At 38.5% G+C, this 24,498-nt stretch overlaps 1 protein-coding gene and 1 long non-coding RNA gene across 3 annotated transcripts in view; one reads left to right on the top strand and one right to left on the bottom strand.

The window, feature by feature from the left end:
- The window catches only part of LOC131516821 (uncharacterized), a 72,239-nt gene that overhangs the window by 26,065 nt on the left and 21,676 nt on the right, over positions 1-24,498 (top strand). Inside the window, exons 2-3 of one of the 2 annotated variants that reach the window (XR_009264259.1) lie at positions 8,724-8,772; positions 22,792-22,869. This is a non-coding gene — a long non-coding RNA (uncharacterized LOC131516821). The remainder of the gene's footprint in view (positions 1-8,723; positions 8,773-22,791; positions 22,870-24,498) is intronic. The other variant, XR_009264260.1, reaches the window with a different exon arrangement.
- On the bottom strand, positions 13,663-14,625 carry LOC131516818 (olfactory receptor 4F3/4F16/4F29-like). Its single transcript, XM_058738319.1, has one exon. The coding sequence runs from the start codon at positions 14,623-14,625 to the stop codon at positions 13,663-13,665; it is 963 nt and encodes a 320-aa protein (XP_058594302.1).

The raw sequence follows: 24,498 nt of genomic DNA, 5'->3' as shown, positions 1-24,498 counted from the left end.
GCCTTTTTCACACAAAATTCTTTCATTTTTACTTCTACTTTAATTGTACGAGTGGAGAAAGCAGGGGTACTTCAGGTAAATTATAGTCACATTCAAAACCAAAGTCTTAGGTATGTTATAGTCCCCATTCTTCTCACTTATTCATTTTGTTAAAATGGAAATGCTTAGTATGTGTCAGACCTCAAGATGGACCAATGTTGTACAAAGTCAATCCTTATCCAACCTGTATATAAATATACTTCAGACATTGCATGACACATGTCATAGAAGTGTCCTCTAATACATGAGGAGAGTGGGAAAAGACAACTATAGTAATGAGAAAAGGCAGCATACCAGATGTGGCATTTGTGTATAGCTTTAAGAGTTGGTAAATATTACAATACACAGCATCCAAGACAGTCATTTCAAGCAGATGGTAAAATATGAAAAACAGGAAAGTTTGGTGCTCACTGGGTTAAGGGTGAAGCATGCAGATTATCTACAGAATAGATATTGGTTTTGGAGAAGAGAAAAAGTAAGATGAGAAAAAAATGGTGGAGATTAGTTTGTGCCTCACCTTAGGAACTAATACAGATATTCAAGAATTATTAAATAAATGTACAGAGTCAATGAAGAAGAGGATGCAAGGAACTGGTGATAAGGCCAGTAATTAGGGAAGATGCTCCATCTGAAAGTGTGATGGGTCATTTGAAGGAAAGAAACAATGGAAGCAGGAAGTCCTCTAAAGAGAATGCTGAAATAAAGCAGATCTTGGGGGGCTATACAGATGGACTAAAATTTAAGGTTTTAGCTTTAAGACTGTCAAAGAAAAAACGAAAATACTAAGAAATACACAAAAAAATTGGTGGCCAGTTAAAGTTGGAGTGAACCTGAAGAGTGACGTCAAAGATGACATCAACTTTAGACCATGAATAGATAGGACAATGGCAGATTCATTTTTATAAATAAGGAAAACGGACACAGAATTTGTGAGGATGGAGAAAATAGATGATTTTATTTATATTAAACAATTAGAGTTTCAGATACTAGTAAGATATCCAGGTGGAAATATGAGTCAGGATGTATGGGAAGAAATATAGGTTCAAAATATAACTGTATAACAATCCATATGAGTAATAACTAAATGTACAAGAGTGAATAAGGTCCCTGAGGGAAAGAGTATGAAGGGGGAAAAAAAGCAAAGACCCAACCATATAGAAATTCATAGTGAAAATGTGAAAGGAGACAAAGGAGCCAACAAATTGGACAAAACAATCACAGAGGTCAGAAGACAATAAGTGGTGAGCCAGAGAAGTCAAAATTGAAGAGAAAAAGTGAAAGATGAAACAGAAGAAAGGGAAGGAGTAGAGAACTTTTATTACAGTGAAGAAAATGTGATGAGAGAGTAAAAATATATATATAAGAAAATTGAGATACCAACTCACATAAATTTATTTGCTTTGTAAATGGGCAGTTTGGCATATCAGAAGCACACATTGTAAATATCAAGTGGGTTCATTAATGAATAAATAATATAATAAATGAGAGAGAATTGTCAAAGAAGGATGAATGAAAGGTCTTCATTAGGGGCTGGATGACAATGTTTTCGAAGAACCTACATGCCGCTGTGTTGTGACACACACTGTTAATATTCAGCAGCCTGAAAGCAATCAAAGAGCTGTGACCAGTAGGAAGAGGGAGGAGCAGTTCAGTGGCAGGTGAGGCAGAAGCTTACAAAGGGATGAAGTTTCTAGGTCCTGAATAGATGGACCAGGTGGCTAAGCTGAACATAAATCATAGGCCATAAAGGAAGTCACAGAACCTGAAAAAATAACTAAAAACAACACAAAATTAAAAAACACAAGCTCAAACAGTTGGGAAACTTGAAAAGGAAGATAAATAGTCATGTGATAAACTTTGAGTCTTCTGTGATATTCTTCTGTAGCTGTATTCTTATTCTTTGAGGCCTAGATGTACACTTTCCCCTACTCGTATCCTCATCTGCCTATACAGAGCGACTCTCCTTCATGGGCTTGGTTCCTGCTCCATCCTCCTTCTCTAGGATGCCAGCAGCAACATGCCTCATGGAAGGCTGACATCAGAGGGGAGTTGAGGAAAACAATTTTTACATTCCTGGAACACAGAAATCTTAGCTTGCTGATTTACTCAGTAAAGAGTGTCCTTCTGTCCCTCCCACTTACCTGCTTTGCCAAGAAAATTGAGAGGATAGCATCATTAAAGATTCAGATAGATTCTAGTTCTTCCAAAATCAAAGGGATCCTATACAGGATCATTAAAGACACTCACAAATAGCTGTATAAAACAATCAGAGCGGCAGCTAATTATATCCCCAGGAGGTAGTGACCAAGTGATGCTGCAGAGATCTGGGATTGCCAAACTGAAATTACCTGGCCTGGGGAATTATTGCTTATAGTTGTTTCGGTTTTCCCAATGAAGCCCAGCAGAAAAGCTAACTGTTAATAAGAAAACAATGAGAGGCGTTTCGCCTTGTAACACATAGGCCTTTTCCATTTTTTAGAGTGGCTTTAAATCTTTATCTTATGATGACTAAAGGTGAATTCCAGAGCAACATTAAAAACTGCCCTTTACAATTTTTAATCATTTAATCATTTCTATGTTGACTACCATAATACTATTCAACTTAAACAGAGAATATATCAAAAAGTATGAAGAATACATGGAGATAAAACCATATTATATGGCATGAGAAAAGTAGAGAGAATATGTAAGAAAATGAGATTTAAAGCGATTTCAAATATAATGATTCTATACATACACTATTGAATGCTCACTGCAAAGCAGGTGTTGCCACCTAATCTGAAATTATATTTCACTTAAAATTATAGAGAGATTAAAAGTCTGGTGTATATACGGATTTAGAACAGTCCCAAAATTTTCTTCTCTTTCTCCTACAGCTAACCTCCTTAAATTATAGAAAAGTCATTATTGCCCAACATATTCATGAAGCACATATGATCCTGAATCCAAATTTTAAGCAAGTACAGCAGCAAAAATAAAACTACGTTAACCTCAATTATGTAAATAAATGCAGACTTTCAGACTAAGAGTCCAAACTTGAGATGCTTTTTTCCTCTTCCTTTATGCCAGAAAAAACATAAATGCAAACTCCATCCTTAGGCTAGGAAATATATCTACAATTCCAAACCACAAAACATGAAGAAAAAAAAACTTATGTGCAACAAAAATTGAAACAGGGCAAGAGTGAACACCAAAATAAAAATCATGCCTCCTAAAATCTTGAGCTAGGCACCAAACTCAGCAATCTCAAAAAGAGGTGGATACACTTTGAAAACAACCAGCGATCTTTCCTTTGAACAGAAACATGGGAGTGTGTGAACCCTCACTCCACAGAGTAACCGAGGAAAGAATCTTAAAGAGAAAGACACAGATACAGCATCTTTGGCGTAAGGAGGCCATTTGTGGAGGAATGAAAGAAAACTCAAGGCAAGAAGCAGGGGGTGGGGTGGGGGGAAGCAGCCAAACGCCTGACTGTTCCCATTATGTAATGAAAAGGATAAATCTTTTTTTTTTTTTTTAATTTTTTTTCAACGTTTTTTATTTATTTTTGGGACAGAGAGAGACAGAGCATGAACGGGGGAGGGGCAGAGAGAGAGGGAGACACAGAATCGGAAACAGGCTCCAGGCTACGAGCCATCAGCCCAGAGCCTGACGCGGGGCTCGAACTCACGGACCGCGAGATCGTGACCTGGCTGAAGTCGGACGCTTAACCGACTGCGCCACCCAGGCGCCCCTGAAAAGGATAAATCTTAAGACACATGACCAAAATTAACAAGTATGGCTGCTCTGTGCCAGGGAGTAGTTAGCCAAGGAATCCATGAGAGAGTCGTCCCAACAGGTGAGAGTGTATTTGCAGACAACATTCCAAACTCAGATGCCTTCTATCATATCCATTAAATCCCTTAGTTCCTCCTTCACACTATTCTTTCACATTTCTAGTATATTTAATTAGTATATGAGATTAATAATTCAGGTGCCTGACTGGCTCAGTCTGTAGAGCACAGGATTTTTTTTTTTAATATAGTTTATTGTGAAATTGGTTCCATACAACACCTGGTGATCATCCCAACAAGCGAGAGCACATGACTTGTAATCTCAGGGATTTAAGTCTGAGCTCCACGTTGGGTGTAGAGATTACTTAAAAATAAAAACTTAAAAATTAATCATATTATGTATTATAATAATTTTATTATAAAATAAAGCAGGTGATAACCTATATGAAAATACTTCAGGGGCCCCTGGGAGGCTCAGCTGGTTACACATCCACCTCTTGATTTCGGCTCAGGTCATGATCTTGCAGTTTCTGAGTTTGAGCCCCACATCAGGCACCACGTGTGGAGCCTGCTTGGGATTCTAGCACTCTCTTTCAAAGTAAATAAACTTCAAGAAAATCTTCAAGCAGAAAAGGGAAAATGGCATAAGGTATATACAACAAACATAATAGAAGGTTTTATGCCATGAAGTAGTGAAAGGAACAAAATTTTCTATACATTTTTCAAGATATAACTTCTTTCTAAAATGACAGAAAATATACATGGGTTATGCAAAGAAGTAACTGACCAAAAATACGAAATGGTAAAAAACAAATCGGACAAATTCAAGAAGCACAGGCATACCTCATTTTATTGCACTTCACTTTATTGCACTCGGCAGGTATTGCACTCTTACAAATTGAAGTTTTGTGGCAACCCTGCATTAAACAAGTCTATCAGTGCCATTTCCAACAGTATTTGTTTACTTCACGTCCCTGTGTCACATCTTGGTATGCTCACAATATTTGAAACTTTTTCATTATTATTATATTTATTAGGGAGTTCTGTGCAATAATGCTGGAAAATAGTACGGAGGTTTCTCCAAAAAGGTAGAAAAGGAACTACCCCATGACCCAGCAATTACAGTACTAAGTATTTATCCAAAGGACACAAAAATACTGATTCAAAGGGGCCACATGCACCCCAATGTTTATAACAGCACGACCAACAATAGCCAAATTATGGAAAGAGCCCAAACGTCCATCAATTGATGAATGGATAAAGAAGATATGGCGCATATATATATATATATATATATGCACATACATACACAGTGGAATATCAGCCATCAAAACAAAGAAACCTTACCACTTGCAACAACGTGGATGGAATTAGAGTGTATTATGCTAAGTGAAATAAGTCAGAGAAAGACAAATAGAGTATGATTTCACTCATATGTGTAATTTAAGAAACAAAACAGATGACCATAGGGGAAGGGAAGGAAAAATAAGATAAAAACAGAGAGGAAGGCAAACCATGAGAGATCCTTCAGTACAGAGAACAAACTGAGGGTTGCTGGAGGGGAGTGGATGGGGGCATGGGCTAAATGGGTGATAGACATTAAGGAGGGGACTTGTTGGGATGAGCACTGGGTGTTATATATAGATGATGAATCACTAAATTCTACTCCTAAAACCAATACTATACTGTACATGTTAACTAACTTCAATTTAAATAAAATCTTGGAAGAAAAAAAAGAAATAAAAAATACAGATTAAAATAAGGTCTAAGAAATGAAAAATTAGTGTTCCTTAGCGTTCACTATAATTGGTAAAGAAAAAAATTCAAAAGAAAACTTCTCTGAAATGAAAGAAGCATTGAACTACAGTCTAAAGAGCCTGTCATGGGGCGCCTGGGTGGCTCAGTCGGTTAAGCGTCCAACTTTGGCTCAGATCATGATCTCACGGTCCGTGAGTTCGAGCCCCGCGTCAGGATCTGTGCTGACAGCTCAGAGCCCGGAGCCTGTTTCGGATTCTGCATCTCCCTCTCTCTCTGCCCCTCCCCTGTTCATGCTCTGTCTCTGTCTCAAAAATAAATAAATGTTAAAAAAAAAAATTTTTAAGAGCCTGTCATGACCCAGGGGAAAAAATGTTATTGCATGGGCCACATCAAGGCCAATCCAGTTGAAGTTACCAGACTTCACATACACAAAATAAACAGCCTACAAAATAACAAAACAAGCAAACAAACACCTTAGGAAACAGAGTTCCCTTGAGGTCTTATAAAAGAAAACCATCAAAGAATAAGCTCCACTAATCAAAAAGTGACTAGAGATGACATATTCAATTATAAAGCCTAATATTAAACAATTCTGGGGATTATGGTTAAAGAACAGAATACAAACATTACAAACTATGGCAGTATTAAAGAGTAATTAACTTAAACAAAAATTAAAAAAAACATTTCTACTGAAAAACTGTTTTTCCTCACCTTTCGTAGTCAAAGAAAATCAACACATCACTTTAAGGATAATTAAGTATGTTGAAGTATAAGGATAATGATTAAAAGAACTAGGAATACTAAAATCAAATCAAATTGAGTGAAGGGAGATGGAGAAGGGGGTAAAGGATTAAAGTTTAATAGTTTCTTTCTCATAGTGAGAAGTCAATGGATATTGTCTGTGGAGGTAATGCAAAATTAAAGAATTAACTTATAAACAGTGAATAATTAAAAATGAACTATAAACCTTCAAAACTGTTAAAGCATTCACACACAAAAGAAATAAAACATCACATGGAGAAATCTTAATGACAGGATTAAATGGATGCGTAAAATTTATGCATTTACTAATATTTACTGAGCACCCTGTAAAAGTGTGTTAATTTCCAAATATTTGGGATTTTCCCACATGTCATTCCATTCATCTTTAACGTAATTCTGTTATTGCCAGAGAATTAATTTGTATGATTTCAATTTTTAAAATTCTGGTAAAGTTTGCCTTATGGTTCAGAATATAATCTGTCTTCATGAATATTGCATGTACACTTGAAAAAATGTGTGTATTTTGCTATTGTTGGGTAGATTGCTCCAGAAATGATTATTGGATCCACTTGGTTAAAAGTGTTACCTAGGTCTTCTGTATCCTAATTCATTTCTCTACATACCTTTTCCATCAAGCATAGGTGTGGACTTTTCTATTTGTCTTTTCAATTCCACCCATTTTTCACTCATGTATTTTAAAGCTTTTTCATTCAGGACACGAAAATTTATGATTTTTATGCCTTCTTGCTAAATTTACCATTTTATGATTATGTCATGTCTATTTTCTTCCCTAGTAACGTTTTCCGAAGTGTACTTCAGAAAAGTAATTAATATAAGCTATTAATATAACAACTCCCATTTTTTTTCACCATTTGTATGATACATTGTCCATCCTTTTTAACATATATATCTTTATATTTAAAATGGGTTTGTTGTAGACAGCATATAGTAGGAATTTTTTTCAATCTGATAACACGTCTTTCATTAGTATGCAGTCCCCTATAGTTAATGAAATTATTAACACGGTCACTTAGGTCTACCATTTTATCATTTATTTTGTTTTCTCTCCCCATTGTTGTTCTTCCCTTCATCCTTTTGGGTCTCCTTGTGGGTTATTTGAATATTTTTTTAATTTGATAAATTTTTATATTTACTTTTATTATTATTATTATTATTATTATTATTATTATTATTATTATTATATCCCGGTTACCGTTGCTGCTGCTGTTAGTGCTACTCTGGAGATTACACATACCTAATTTTTGACAGCTTATATTTAATATTGTGCCACTTCAAGCAAAATGTAAAAGGCCTACCATAGACTTCTCTATATACTCCCCATTTTATGTCATGGCTGTCATATGTATTATACCTAAAAGTTCCTTGATCTGAATATCCCACATCTGAACATCGATGATTCAATGTGATGATTTTTACCTTTAATATTCATACATATTTTAGAGAACTTAAGAGGAATATTGTAATATTATATTTTTATATATACCATTCCTGATCCTCCTGAAATTCCACTCTCTTCTGGCCTTTATGGGATTTTTTCTGAGTAATCTGTTAACATTTATATCATTTCCCTTCTATATAATGTGTCCTTTTTCTCAGACTGCTTTCTGTAATTTTTTTTTTTTTTTTTTTTTTTTTTTTTTTTTTTTTTTTTTTTTGGTCAGTATTTTATGAAGTTTCACTGTAATGATTCTGGCCATGTTTTTCTTTGAGTATATCCTGCTTCGTTTTGCTGGGCCTTTTGAGTCTATACGTTTACGTCTTTAAATATATTTGGGAAGTTTTCCACCATTGTTTCTTCAAACATCTTTTCTATACTAATCTCTGTCTCCTCTTCCTCTGGGACTTCGTGAAAAGAATGTTAGACCTTTCCCTATTGGCCCCAGACCTTGAGAATCTGTTCATTTCCTTCCAAATTTTCTTAATCTCTCTTCTTCACAGTGGATCATTTCTACTGATTCATCTTCCAGTTCACTGTCTCTTCCTTTTACCATCTCCATCTGCTATTGATCCTATCCTGTAATTTTTTCATTTCAAATACTGTATTTTAAAGTTCTAAGTCTTCCATATCATTTTTCTTTATACTTTCTATATCTCTGCTGAGAGATTTATTTGTATTCATGTAAGCCATCAGTTTATCTTTCCTCAAAAATGATAGCAGAAATAGTTGCTGTAAAGTATTTGCCCCTTCCAGCATCTTGGTAGTCTTGGGGCATCTGTTGATTGTTCCCTTCGGAACAGATCACACTTTCCTCATTCTTATGTGTCAAGTCATATTAGATTGTATCTCAGACATTTTGAATATTAAGTTGTGACATTCTGGGTAATGTGGAATCCTCTGGAGAACTGTTTGTTGCTGTTTGCTTCTTTTAGGAGGCAATAAATTGGATTCAGACCAGAAGTGCTGCTGTACCTTCAAATGGTAGGAGATCCAGTGTCAGCTCCGCTTTCAAAGCCTTAGCTATGCTGTTTTGAGTATGCCTCACTCATGGGACACCCATTGGTTTGCCTGGAATTCTGGAAGTAGTTTGTACCATAGATAAGTTCTCAAGGGTCTTGTTATCCTATTTTCGATAGGTCTCACATGTGCACAGCTCAGAAACCAGCACAGGATGTGTACTGCTGCATACACTGAATTAGTGGAACTCTCTCTCCGGGTTGTTCATCTCCAAGAATCTTCCCACACTTTTTGAATTGCAGGGCTATTTTCATCAGCTGACCAGAAATATGGGGTTTCTCTTAGAGTGTCAGCTGCTTCAATTCGGCTGAGCTGCAACTCCATAACTGGGTCCTTTCCTTGGGTAAGGCAGCAAGATAAAAGAGGCAGAAAAAATATGGAAAACTTATTTCACACTCTTCAGACCACAGGGGCTCTCCCTCAGTTCCCTTTTCCAAAAGGATGTGGTATCATCCCTCAGAATTTGAGCTGTCTGCGACACTGCCAATGCTCTGTAACAAGAGCTGCCTTGGATGGGCAAACAGAGAAAAGAGAGGGAAAGAAAGAAAAAAAAGTATTTCCCTTATACTCACCAGTTTGCAGGGACCACTTTTCACAGTTCCCTGGCCAGAAGTCTTGATTTTCACTTAACGTATTCTCTGCCTGTATCATACCAACCATAGCTCTGCATTGGGGATCTGTTATTAGTGATAAGCCATGAGAGAAAATATCCAAAAAACCTCACCTGCCCATGGGTTGCTTCTTCAAGGCTGATTCCCCTCTACAAAACACCAGATGTTCTTTACTTTTTTTCCTTGTCTCAGGTGCTTAATTTGCATTTTTGCAAGACTGTTTAGATCTAAATAATGGGAAAAATAGGCTGTGCTGAGCTTATTATATTTGGACACCACAATCGATTCTTACAAAACACTATTAAAAAATTATACATTTCTATTTGGCTAATTTCTCTAATTATAACTCATCTAGATTTTTGGATAAGGAATACACACATGCATACACACACACACACACACACACACACACACACACACAATGGAATATTACACAGCTATAAAAAAGGATGAGATCTTACCATATGCAACAACATGGATGGATTTGAGCATATTATGCTAAGTGAAATAATTCAAACAAAGACAAATATCATATGATTTCACTCATATGTGGAATCTAAAAATCAAAACAAATGGATGAGGAGAGGAAGAGGGCAGCAGAGGAGGAGGACCGTAGGTTCACGTCATCTCATGAACACAACCAAATAACTATCAAACCATCCAAAATATCCCAGAAATGAACCTCAATACTGACAGAATAAACGCTTCAACTAAAAGGAGACAAGAGGACATATCGAAACAAGTGTGAAGTGCAGAGAAATGGTTCAGGAAAGAAGAAACAGATCATGGGGGCTGGAGAGGGAGAGAGCCATGGCCACAGAGAAGGGTGAGAGAAAGAGGAGTACATAGGGGAACACACAAGCAGAATGTTTCTCCAAAGCCATTGGCCTCAAAAATGAGAGGGGCTGGATCTTGTGAGTTCTTGCAACCAGTGTCTTAAAGCTTGATGTTTTAAAGGTCTGGGGCGTGGCTAAGATACAGACTGGAGGCCACTGCACTGCTCCTGCACAGCAGGCATGTCCCCTGGGGGCAGACAACATGCAAACAGTTATCTAAGGAGTGCCTTGGGCACACAGTGTAGAGATTATTTGATCTTCTTGGACCATGTCCCTGAGGGGCAGCATTCAGAGACACCTCTCCAGGAATAAGGAAGCTGGCTGGTGCCATTTCCCTCCCCCACCCCTCAGCATAAACACAGAGCCACCTGTGCACAGCAGCACAGTGCCAACACTGGGTGCCTAACTTGCTTACGCTAGGCCTCACTCCCCTGCACACTGGTGGCACTGCCCTTCTCAGTCAAACCTGCCTTAGTCCCAACAGGCTCCTACCCCAGAGGACCAGCACAAATCACTGCCCACACCATGTATCCCAACCAGACATGTCTGCAAGACCTCAGTTCTGGTAGAGGTGATGTCAGGTCTCATGTCACAAGCAGACCAGAGCACACCTAGTTGAAACTCCCCACATTCAGGCGAGGGACCAAATACTTCTCACAGCAGGCAAGGAGAGCCACGGCAGATGAGTGGCCTGAAGGACACAACAGTCCAAACACAACAGCAAAGCACACACAGCACACACCAGAGACACTCCCTGAAGCACCAGGCCATGGGCACTATATGACTTCTTCCTCAGAAGTCCATTACTTTCAGGAGCAGGAGACATAACTGTTTTTTCTAACACAGAGAAGAAGGCAAAGTCTTAGACAAATTCAAAAACAGAGGAATTTATCCCAAATGAAAGAACAAGATAAGGCCACTGCCAAAGAAGTAAGTGAAACAGATATAAGTAACATGCCTGATGGACAATTTAAAGCAACAATCATAAGGATACTCACTGGGCTTGAGAAAAGAGTGGAAGACTTCAGGGAGACCCTTACCACTGAGATAAAAGAGTGTTTAAAAAATCAATCAGAGGGACACCTGGGTGACTCAGTCAGTTAAGCATCTGACTTTGGCTCAGGTCATGATCTCACTGTTGGTGGTTTGAGCCCCGCGTCAGGCTCTGTGCTGACAGCTCAGAGCCTGGAGCCTACTTTGGATTCTGTGTCTCCCTCTCTCTCTATCCCTCCCTGACTAGTGCTCTGTCTCTGTCTCTCAAAAATAATAAAAATGTAAAAAAAAACAAAAAAATTTTTTAAATCAATCAGAGATGAAGAATGCAATACAGGAGACTGGAAACACGTGTGATGCAATGAAAAGCAGTCTGAAAGAAGCTGAGGAATGATTTAGTGACCTGGCAGACAATGAAAAAAAAACTAATGAGGCTGAACAAAAGAGAGGAAAAGGAATTATACAAAATGAGAATAGACTTAAACTCAGTCACTCTATCAAACATAAAAATATTCATATTATAGAAGTAACAGAAGAAGAACAGAACAAAAAGGGGGCAGGAAATTTATTTCAAGAAATAATAGAAAACTTCTCTAATCTGGAGAAGGAAACAGACATTCAAGTCCAGGAGGCATAGCAAACTCTCCACCAACAAAATCAACACAGGCCAACACCAAGATATACTGTCACTTCGTTTGCAAAATGTAGTGATGAAACAATCTGAAAAGCAACAAAAGAAGCCCGTAAGGCTTTGGAGATTCCTCAATAGAAACTTGGTAAGCCAGAGGAAGTGACATGATATATTCAATGTACTGAATGGAAAAATCTGCAGCCAAGATTATTCTATCAGGCAAGGCTATGAGTCAGAGTCAAAGGAGAAATAAAGGGATTCCAAGACAAAAACTAAAGGAGTTTGTGACCACTAAGCCAACCCTACAAGAATTGCAAAATTTTAAAATAAAATACTCACAAATTGAATCCAACAATACATTAAAAAATCATTCACCACAATCCAGTGGGATTTATTCCTAAATTACAAGGGGGATTGAATATTTGTAAATCGATCAACATGATATCCCACATTAATAAAAGGAAGGAGAAGAACAGTATGATCATTTCAATTGATGCAGAAAACAACATTATCCATTCACGGTAAAATCCCTCAACAAAATAGGATTGCAGGCAACATACCTCAAAAGAATAAAGACCATACATAAAAACCCACAGCTAATAAGGGAAAAAACTCAGAGCTTTTCCTCTACAATCAGGAACACAAAGGGATGCCCACACTCATCACTGTTATTCAACACTGTACCGGAAGTCCTAGCCACAGCAATAAGAGAGCAAAATATTGCTGTGTTGTGTACCTGAAATTAATGTACCATTGTGTGTCACCTACACTCAAAAAATTTTTTAAACAATTTAATTAAAATAAAGCAAATTAAATTACATAATTTAATATATATATATATATATATATAATTTTCTAGGACATATATTTTGGCATGCTTCCATGAATTCCTAGACACAATTCCAGATACAGGGTAAGCACAAGTCCATATATGTAGTAAGAAAAAAAAAAAAAAACTTTAGAGGACATATGAATAAAGCAAAGAATGAATTATTGGTTCGTGAATGTGCATATGTATGTGATCAAAATAAAATCAGAGAATGTCATCAGTTTATGCTTTTCAAACTTGTTCCCACAAAGGTTTATATCACCAATAGAAAAAATATTGAGTGATCACGAAGCAATTATCTAAGAGAAAGGTTAGTGAGAAAGGGTCATGAAGGCAGAATGCTATCAAGTAGGAGAGATTAGTAGTCCTGCAGTCTGCAATCAGATTGTTTTTAAATACTTGAAGAACAATCTGAATGCAAAATTTTCCAGCTAAACAACATAACTATGCCCTCCAAATCATAAAGAAAAAGTTGAGAGATTATAATAGAACTGAAAAACCTGGATTAGGTATGTACATTTTCCAACTCACAAGAAATAAGCAAAAGAGCCATTATTGGTAATAGTGGAGACTATCAATCACCAGTGAATAATTAGCATCTTGGTTACTTCAAGAGGTAGATCATAAGAAAATATATGGATAAATTGAAAAACAAATGATAAACTGAAAACGTGACTTTTAAACAAAGTATGAGCAAATATACTTAAATTTCTTAAGTATTTAAATAGTGAAGCCAAGAAAAGATTTCAAGTAGCATACACATGTGCAACTCCATGTGAATCAACCTGTTTTGAATTAAGGTTTATCTCTCTAGGTCTTCATTATCTAAGGGAAGAAGAGCATTTATAAGAGTGTGGTAACATTAAAATCAATTGCAGAACCACTAAAGAAACCAATTCTACAATTTCAGATACCAGCTACACAATGATCAGGATAAAAATCTTACACCATTTTTTATGAAATCTTCCTAAAAATCATTAATGGTCTGAAAGTTCTCTTCACTGCTGCCTTCATCTCTTTATTCCTGAACGTGTAGATTACTGGATTCAGAAAAGGAGTGATGACTGCATCAGACAGGGCAAGAAATTTGTCCATTTGGGAACTGGGATGTGGCCATGTATAGACAAACATGGTTGGACCGAAAAACAAAAGGACCACAGTGATGTGAGCTGACAGGGTGGAAATGGCCTTGGATGAGCCACCTGAGGAATGTTTCCAAACAGAAAACAGGATAAAGACGTAGGAGATGAGGAGTATCAAGAAGGAACCCACACAGATAAACCCACTGTTAACAGTGACCATGAACTGCAATCTGTAGGTATCTGTACAGGCCAGTCTGAGGAGCCGAGGAAGGTCACAGTAAAAGCTGTCCAATACATTAGGACCGCAGAAGGGCAAATTAACAATGAATGCTAGTTGGAACAGTGAGTGACTGACACCAAGGGCCCAGGCAGCAGCCAGAAACAAAATGCACGTTCGTGGGCTCATGATGGTCAAGTAGTGGAGAGGCTTGCAGATGGCAACATATCTGTCAAAGGCCATGGCGATGAGCAGCACCATCTCCACGCCACCAATGACGTGGATGAAGAAGATCTGGGTGATGCAGCCTCCAAAGGAGATGACTTTGTGTTTTCTGAAAAGGTCATAGATCATCTTGGGTGAGGTGGCAGAGCAGGCTCCCAAGTCAATGAAAGAGAGATTGGCCAGTAGGAAGTACATGGGGGAATGCAAGTGAGGATCAACGGTCACAGAGAATACAATGAGGATGTTCCCGGTCATGCTTGCCACATAGAGCACAGAGGAGAACACCAGGAGGAGAAGCTGGATCTTCACTGAATGAGTGAGTCCCAGAAACACAAACTCAGACACAACCGAGTGATTCCCTCCATCCATTGATCCAGCCAACTGGGCTGCCATTGAAATGAGAACTATGAATGTGACAAAGAAATTGTGATGATCAGGAATGATACCGGTATTAACAATTTACGTTGCATTACAGAAGAGAACGACCTGGTAATCCAGTGCTTCACACTTCATAAGTAATGATGATAATGATGATGACATAAGCACAACTCAGGAGATTATAAGTGGAACTGTCAGGAAAATCTCTCAGAGCCTAAAATTAATAGGAGAAGTAGGCAAGAAGAAAAGCTTCACGGGGGCCTGCAGCAAGAAACATAATATACAATCAAGACAGTATATTTACTTACAAAAGAAAAAGAGGCAGTAGGTGGAAATAAATTTATTTAATTATGCACAAAGGGAAATTCAACAATTATACAAATTATATCTGACCTTACTTTCCCATGTCAACACAATTAATCTCCCTTTTATGATCATTTTCAATTACACTCAGAGAGTAGGGTTGTGGGGAAACTGATTAATCAACGGATCGGCATCTAGGAGTGAAAGTCTTCTGAAACATGAGATGGCAATGAATTAAGGAGAAATGCATGGTAGACAAGGATGTAGATGGAGATTAGGGACAATGAAACGGGGGAAGAAGAAAGCACCACAACCAGGCAAGAGTAGTAAAACAGGGAGAAATGGACCTTAACAAAGACAGAATTTCATTCTTTGTCACTATGTCAGATCAGGTTCACTGCTTTTCTGAATCTTCCTTTTTTTTTTATTGTGGTAAAAACCATGTAACATTAAAATGTACCTTAGAAACCCTGTGTAAGTGTATAGTTCAGTATTATTCAATATATTCATGTTATGAAAAAGATCCCCAGAACTTTTTCATCTTGCAAATGTGAAACTCAATACCTATTAAAAAATTCTTCTTTCCACTCTCCCTTCAACCCCCTCTAACCACCATTCTACTTCCTGTTTCTATGATTTTTGACTACTTCAGATACCTCATAGATATAAAATCATACGTCATTTATCTTTGTCTTATTCCCTTTACCACAACAGCCTCAAGGTTCATCAACTACATCTTCCCATTTTTTTTCATTTTATTAAGTTCAATCAATGGGTATCTCAGTCGGTTAAGCCTCCAGCTCTTCATTTCAGCTCACATCATATTTCACAGTTTGCAGGATTGAGCTACGATCCTGTAGGCTTGGGCTCTGTGCTGGCAACGTGCAGCCTGCTTGGGATTCGCTCTCCCTCTCTCTCTACCCCTCCCCCACTCACTCTTGATACATAAGAGAAAAAAACTTTATTTTTGTTAATGTTTATTTATTTTGAAGGAAGGAGAGAGAGAGAAAGCGCCCATGGGGGGTGGGGGTGGGGGGTGCACACAGAGAGGGAGAGAGGGAGACACAGAATCTAAAACTGGGTCCAGGCTCTTCTCTGTCAGCACAGAGCCCTACAATGGACTCGAACTCACAAGCTGTGAGATCATGACCTGAGCCGAAGTCAGATGCTTAACCGAATGAGCTATCCAGGCAACCCAATAAAAAATTAAAAATAAAAATAAAAACTTTAAGGAAAACTTCAATCAAAATCATACAGAGACCTCTACTGGTCACAAGACTCAATACAGTTCCCTCTGGTGCCTACACCTGGCCCGGTGAGAATTTTATCCAGACCTAATACAAACAAATATTTGGGATTTCACCCTAGGTTTTGCTAAAGCATGGGTCTATACACCACAAGTGATGTGAAATACACCTGCAAAGAGCTTCTATCCGTCCACTCACATAAGGTGCTTATGGCCAGCACCTGGAAACAGTGAAATAATCAATTTTTCTTCATCAGTGACTTAGCCACACCTGCCCTGTCCCCTTTTCCACTCAGTAGTATCTCCATCCTGTTAAAACATTCACTACTTTCTTTTATTGTGACCTGCTCTGGTGCTTGACATCATTGTGCTCATTCTGTCTGAAATCCATGCAGATATGTTTTCTCTCCAAGGTCATTTGTACTTTTAAGCTTTCAGCCCATTTTGAAATGAAAAGAATATAAAACTTCAGTAACATTACAGGAGGGCACCAGAGCTATCTCCTTGGCTTGATCACCTGTACCTAAAGCTGACACTAAAAGGTTGGTAACTGGGGTGCCTGTCTGGCTCAGTTGGTAGAGCATGTGACTCTTGATCAGGGTTGTAAATTCAAGCCCCATAGTGGATGCAGAGAGTAATTAAAATTAACACCTTTAAAAAGAAAGTGGGGTGGCTGGTGACTTTGAAGTTTTGAGTATGCTTTGTATTTAGGAGGGGAAGGAATGAAAGTAGGGGAGAAGATTCCATTACTCTGTGTCCAAACACCCACCACACAATGAGGTAGAGGGTAAGCTCAGAAAATGACTGCTGAAGTTTCACTCTTTTAGAAGGTGCTGGACTGCAGTACAGGTTTACTGACATTCTTCTCCTCTTGCAGGCACAGTGCCAAGAATTTGAAGAAAATTCTCCAAAACAAACAAACAAAAACAAACCAAAAAACCTCCACTTGATACTCTCATCTATCCTAAAACATCCTTCTGCCCCAAAACTTACAAAAGCACTCACTGTGATCTGACCCCAATTCTAGCTCACCAATAATGAGCTGAGTCTCTCATATGTACCTAAATCAAATGATTTTGCTGTCAGCTCCTGAGTCCACAGTCCATACTCTCAGAACACACACTCTCTATAGCTTCAAGCTCTTCCATCAGAAATCTCAGCCTGGGCTAAAGAAAAGGGAACCATCTTTGTGAGAGACGGACTGAAGGAAGAGGAATGGTGGGATAAATATGCATGGGTGACTGACAGAGGCACTGGAGACATGGCCAGAAATACTCAGCAACTGAGCGAAAAACATGAAGACTTTCATGAGGAAAGCATATGCACGTGATGAAATCAGACCAATATTTTTGTCTAAGAGCCTTTTCCACAGTGACCATTACTCAAATGAAAAACCTGAGATTCAAACATCTAAACTGAATTGCTTATAGTCACACAAGTGCCAGAACTGGTGACCAGAGCCCACGTCTCTGGATTCTTGATCCAGAAGTCACAGGTCATGTAGAAAATGACCTAAGAAAGAGTAAAAACTGAACATTAAAAATGTGATCTTCTGGGGCACCTAGGCAGCTCAGTCAGTTAAGCGTCCAACTTCGGCAAAGGTCATGATCTCACAGTTCACAGGTTCGAGCCTCGCACTGGGCTCTGTGCTGACAGCTCGGAGCCTGGAGCCTGCTTCGGATTCTGTACCTGCCTCTCTCCTGCTCCTCCCCTACTCATGTTCTGACTCTGTCTCTCAAAAATAAACAAACGTTAAAAAAAAATTTTAATGTGATTTTCTGAATTAAAACTGACACCAAACACCAGCATTTACACAAACTACCTATTATTTGCACTAAATTATTTGGCATGACAGTAACTACATATAACTACGTGACCAATTAAATATTAGAAGTACACTGTGTACAGAAATGAGATCAGTCATTACTACCATACTTTGCTCACTCTTCTCATCTTGGTGCTCATTTGGAGGGACACAACAGTGGTAAATTATTTGAAGGAATATTGGTTATCACATCATCCTTCCTGCCTCTCTATACTTTACTATCCTCAAAAGTCAAATAAAAGTTCTCAGTTTACACAGCTTTCCTTAAGAGGAAAGCTATCAAGACATAAATTGCACACATAATAGCTACAATATAAGGCATCATACAATATATGCCATACAAACAGTAGAGAACATCACTAGCTGAATATGTGAGGGGGGAAAACTAATAGAAATTCAAAGGAAGGACCAGTACTATCCGGCAAGGTCAAGGATTTCGGGAAGAGGTTAGACTGTGGGGTGTCCTTTTAAATATGAGTGAGAAAGACCTTAAACTGTAGTCTTTGCTTTTAATCATAATGCCTTAAGGGCTTTATTTGAATTGCCCAAAGCTCCTAACTAGGTGTGTAAGTCGGTAAATATTTCCAGAATGGAAGGTTGGTTAATAACCCCTGCACTCTCCAGGAACCAAGGACTCCCATGTTGTTTCTCCGCCATCTTTTGAAATAGATTCCACACGCAGAGAAGAATATTTCTTAGCTCTTATCTCAAAATTGACAATAACCATAACTAATAGTCTCTCTTCAGAGGCACCCCCCCCTCTACAAAATATACTTTGCTTGGGGGTGTAGGAAACTTGTGTCTGCAAGCCTACACCTAACACGCAACAGGTCACGAAGCTTGGCAATAATCTGAGGCAGAAATAGGGGAGAGAGGAAGTATGAAGAAATATGAAAAGAGAGAAAGATACAAGGAAAGGAGAAAATAGAAGAGATACACACTGTGATAATGAAAGGAAAAGACAGAAAAGAAACCATACAAGGACAGAGGGGAAAAGTTCAGATAAAATTAAATAGGAAGATCCAGTTCCCACCTGTGATGGAGTGATTAGGTTTGAAAAGGCAAACTCCTTCAGTACTTGCCCAGCAGACTCAAAATCGCTTGTGGATATCACACATGGCAATGAATGCAAAGGTTGCTTTTTACAATGCAGTGTAAATGGAAATTATCCACAAGTTCTAACTGCTACTCTAATTTGAGAAGCTTACAATAGAACTGTGAGTAGTGAGGCTTACAAGTCTACCCAAAGCCTGTTTCTCAATCCAGACTCCAGACGCCACTGCCACTTGCTCTAGGAGCTTGGGAAAGTCACTTAACCTCTCTGAGCCTCAGTTTCCTCATTTGTAAAAGGAGATAACAACACCTCCCTTGCAGGGTGTGGGGAGAACTAGGTGATATAGGTAACATACACCTAGTGCAGTACCTACCACATTGTAAAGGCACAACAAATGGTACCTAATATGTATTAACTATATGTCCCAGTTGTCAGTTCCAAGAATTAAAATTGTTTTAATTTTTAATCCATTATTCTGAGATAACGAAGAGGAGTTGGTTTCACTTCAGGCTTTCGTGTCTGTGCTGGTGTCAGGTAGCTTGAAAGGATTCATTAGGGATACTTCTGATAGAATAATTTTGCTCGTAAGTGGAGACACTGCTCAGGGCTTGGTTTGTAAGAAGTTTATGTTCTGACAAATCATAAGTCAGGCTGTGTCATTTCCACAACCACTCCTCTCCCTATAGCCAAAGCCATGAATAAATTCTCACAGAAACTATTCTGAAGACTTTCTTGACCACCTCACATAACACTGGTCATTTGCACCTGCACTGGGGTGGAGTGCTTCAGGGATTTCCAAAGGTGTGCTCATCCAGATAAAAATTTGCACAAACTTACTTACAAAGAGGAGGCAAACCCACAAATACCGGCCTTTCAGGAAATAACACTTTTGCTCCCAACTCACTTTTGTTTTTCAAGATCCATTTAGCATCTTTAGCCACAGTATTGCTAACTGCACAAGTGGAAAACACAAGGACAGTTTATGCATGTCAAACAATCAGTTATGGATGCAGATGGCCAATGTAGTCCTAGTTCTGTGCATTCCTATTCTTCTGTGCCTTCATATTTATTTTACTAACTAAAATGTATTTATGAGTATGTATTGTTGTCAATCACTTGGAAAGACAATGCCTATCTCACACTGTAAGTCAATATCCAACAAACACAGTAAGATGAATGCCACAGCCTTCATAATACCTGAGTAAAGTGAAAGAAGGAGAAAGCCACAGCTGGTGTGATCAGAGAAGACAAAATAGAAAACACGGCATTGAGCAGACCTTTTATAAATAGTAAACATTACAATACATACAGAGAGTTTGAAGAATCCTTTCAGATGGGTGGTACAATATGAGAAACGACAGTTAAGCTCAAGGTACTCTGAGATGACGGCGAAGAGGGCAGGCTGCCCAAGAGAACAGAAGTTGTGTAAAAGAACAGTAGAATATAAGACGAGAAGGAAAGTTGAGGCTGGTTTTATCTGACCTAAGGCTCTAACTGCAGATGGTGGGGTACTGGTAATAAATAAAGAGGAACAAAGACTCAGGAGCAAAGAATTAATGATAAAACCTCTGCTGGAGGAAGATGATTCATCTTCCAGTATGGCAGACACGCTAGAAGGAAAGGACCAAGAAGAAAGAAGCCCAGTTAAGAGACTGGTATAATAGAATGGATCGGACTTAAGAATCTTCATTATATCAACAACACCATTTCTTACAACTGAGAAATTGGGCACCTGGGAGCATCTGACTTTGGCTCGGGTCATGATCTCAAGGTTCATAAGTCTGAGCCCTGCATCAGGCTCTGTGCTGTTCAGAGCCAGCTTTGGATCCTCTGTCCTCCTCTATCTGCCCCTCCCCTGCTCATACTTTTCTCTCTCAAAATTGAATATTAAAAAAAAGAAAGAAAAAAAGCAGGGACAAATATTTGTTCCTGGATTTTTTTTTTTTACTGTTATCCCCCTCACCTACCTGTTTTGCCAAGGAAACTAAGAGATCGACATCACTAAAGATTCAAGTATGGTCTCCCAACCACATCCTATTCAGAACCATTATAGACATACCCAAATAGCTGTAAAACAACGGCACAGCAAGAGTGGAAGCTAATTCTAATTATGGCCCCAGAGGGCAGTGACCAAACAATGCTGCAAAGATCTTGGATTGCCAGATTGAGATCCCTTGACCTGGGGAATTATCACCTATGATCATCTTGGTTTTCCCAGTGTTGCCAAGGAGAGAAGCTGTTAATGAGAAGAAATAAGAGTTGGTAATTTTCTGACAAATAGACTCTTTGCATAATCAAGAACTATTTGGAATCTTGACTTTTACTGTGACTGAATATGTATTCCACAGGAAAATTTAAAGTGGATTTTTCCATTTTTAAACATTTTATGATCATTTTAGTAGGGCATATTCCATTTTAGAAATGTGGAAATATAGAACAGTATTTTTTAAAACCTTGAGGACACACTATTTTGAGTTTAAACAAAAAGAAATACTATTTTCAAGGGTGAAATTAAAGTGATTTTGAAAATCAAGCCTCTTGCATATTATCTTGTTCACTCTTTAGACTAGCACAGCAGAGTAAGCACTATTATCACATACAAAATTTTCTTTTTCCTTTTTTCTAATTTTAATTTTAGTTAGCTAACATACAGTGCAATACTGGTTTCAGGAGTAGAATTCAGTGATTCATCACTTACATACAGCACCCAGGGCTCATCACAACAAGTGCCCTCCTTAATACCCATCACCCATCTACCCCATCTCCCATCCACCTCCCTCCATCAAACCTCATTTTGTTCTCTAAGAGTAGTTTGTGGTTTGCTCTCCTCTCTACTCTCCCCTCTCCCACCTTCCCATATGTTCATCTGTTTTGCTTCATAAATTCTTATCATTTATTTATTTTTTTAATATGAAATTTATTGTCAAATTGGTTTCCATACAACACCCAGTGCTCCTCCCAACAGGTGCCCTCCTCAATGCCCATTACCCACCCTCCCCTCCCTCCCACTCCTAAATTCCAAATATGAGGGAAAATGTATGGCATTTGTCTTTCTCTGATTGATTTATTTTGCTTACCATAATATATTCTAGATCCATCCACATTATTACAAATGCCATGACTTCATTCTTTGATGGCTGAGTAACATTCCAGTGTGTGTGTGTGGAGGGGGTGGGGGGTGTATGTATGTATGTATGTATTTACCACATCTTCTTTATCCATTCACCAGTCGATGGACATTTGGGCTCTCTTCATAGTTTGGCTGTTGTTGATAATGCTGCTATAAACATTGGGGTGTGTGTATCCCTTTGAATCTATATTTATGTATCTTATGGGCAAATACCAAAGAGTGTAATTGCTGGATCATAGGATAGTTCTATTTCTAGTTTCTTGAGGAACCTCCCTACTCTTCCCCAAAGTGGCTGCACCAGTTTGCATTCCCCCCAACAGTGCAAGAGTGTTCCTTTTTCTTCACATCCTCCCCAACACCTGTTGTTTCTTGTGTTGTTACTTTTAGCCATTCTGACAGGTGGGAGGTGGTGGCTCTTTGTGGTTTTCATTTATATTTCCCTGATGATGAGTCATGTTGAGTATCTTTGCATGTGCCTGTTAACCATCTCGGTGTCTTCTTTGGAAAAGTGTCTATGACATGCAAGATTTCAATTTATGTAATAAACCAGATTATATAGCTAAGAAAGCTTAGTTTCATCTTTGAACACAGAACCACTAATTTGTTCCTGTTCTTCTCTTCAGCATACTCCTTTGCCACAAAGTACTGAATACAAGTACAATGTTACCCAATTTTTTTAGAAGACAAAATCAAAGTATCAGGTAAGACCACCAACACCACAGAGATAATTGACTATCACTTTTGAAAATAGAGAATTCTAGCTTAAGACAGCTGAAAAGAAAGTGTTTCCTCTCCTCTTCCTGCTACAGCAAGGTAACAAACAAGGCTCTCACCAAACCTCATCAAACTTTATAACCCTTCCTTCTTGTGCACTCAAGAACCACTGCAGCTTCCCCCCCACTTTGGTATCATCCATGCTTCCCTGTTTTGTCATTCCCCTCAGCTTTCACCATACATAGATCTCCCAACGTACTAAAATTTTTTTTAATTTTAATGTTTATTTATTTTCAAAGAGAAAGAATGAGTGCAAGTGGTGGGTTGAGGGGGGGAGGCACAGAACCCGACGTGGGGCTCAAACCCACAAACCACAAGCTCATGACCTGAGCCAAAGGCAGACGCTTAACCAAATGAGCCACCCAGGTGCCTCTAGAAACTCTTAATCCAACTTTCCTTTAAAGCTCCATTTCTCTAAAGACCTTTCCAACAAAATTCCTCAAATGAGTTGCCTCTGTTCTCTTCTCCAATTCCTCTCCCAGATTTTCTTGCAAATTCACTACAGTCAGAAAGTTTTTTGAAATGTTTTTAAAATTTTTTTAGGTTGCGGGAAGAAGGGGGGGAGAAGGAGATAGAGAATTCCAAGCAGGCTCCACACTGTCAGCACACAGCCCAAAGCAGGGCTCAAACTCATGAACCGTGAGATCATGACCTGAGCCGAAATCAAGAGTGGGGTGCTTAACCGACTGAGCCACCCAGGCATCCCAGCACTCCAATCAAAATTTAAGTCCAGAACTTGCACTAAAACTTGTCTTTCAGTGTTCCCATGACCTTCTTATCAAAATCTAATGATCAAGTCTCAATCCTCATCTTTTAACCATTCATTATCTACTCCAACCTTCAGGTACATTTTCTTCACTTGGCTTATCAGGTACCACACAATCCTGGTCTTTCCTTTTCATCACTGGTGGCTCCTCTTTACTCTCCATAAGTTGTTATCCGGTCTCTGAGCCCTTGATGTCTAAGAAAACCAGGGCTCATGTCTTTTCCATCTATTTTCATGCTCTAGGTTTTCTCATCTAGTACCATGCCCTTAAAGAGCATCTGTGTATCAATCTCTTGCTCCTATTTCTACCCTATATATCACACTTGCTTATCCAGATACCTACTTTACATTTCCACTTGGATATCCAATAAACATCTTAAATGTAACGTGCACAAAATTGAGCTCAGGCTTGTTAAAGTTGGTTACTATGCCTTCATCTCTCCAGTGGCTTATATCAATCAATAAATGAACAAACAAACAAACAAACTAGAGTCACTTCTCTAAAATCCAGTATCCTCCAGCTGGCAAATTGTGTTAGCTAACCCTTCAAAAGCTCACCACATCTTACCATTTGCATTGCTACTCACGCCGACATTCCCCTCTCCCCTTAATTCCTGCAACACACTACTTAATGTACCATTGCTTAGGCCACTGCACCACTTTCTGTAGACTATTCTTAGAAGTACAACAAGTCATAAAGTTAATTCTAAATCTAAGTGGCATCATGTCACCTCTCTGCTCAGAATCCTCCAATGGTACCCCGTTTCCTGTTACAATGGTTTACAGAATC

The sequence above is a fragment of the Neofelis nebulosa genome, chromosome 7 (assembly GCF_028018385.1).
Source record: "Neofelis nebulosa isolate mNeoNeb1 chromosome 7, mNeoNeb1.pri, whole genome shotgun sequence".
NCBI lineage: Eukaryota > Metazoa > Chordata > Mammalia > Carnivora > Felidae > Neofelis > Neofelis nebulosa.
Note: the sequence above shows the minus strand (reverse complement) of the source record. Positions and strands in the feature narration are given on the sequence as shown.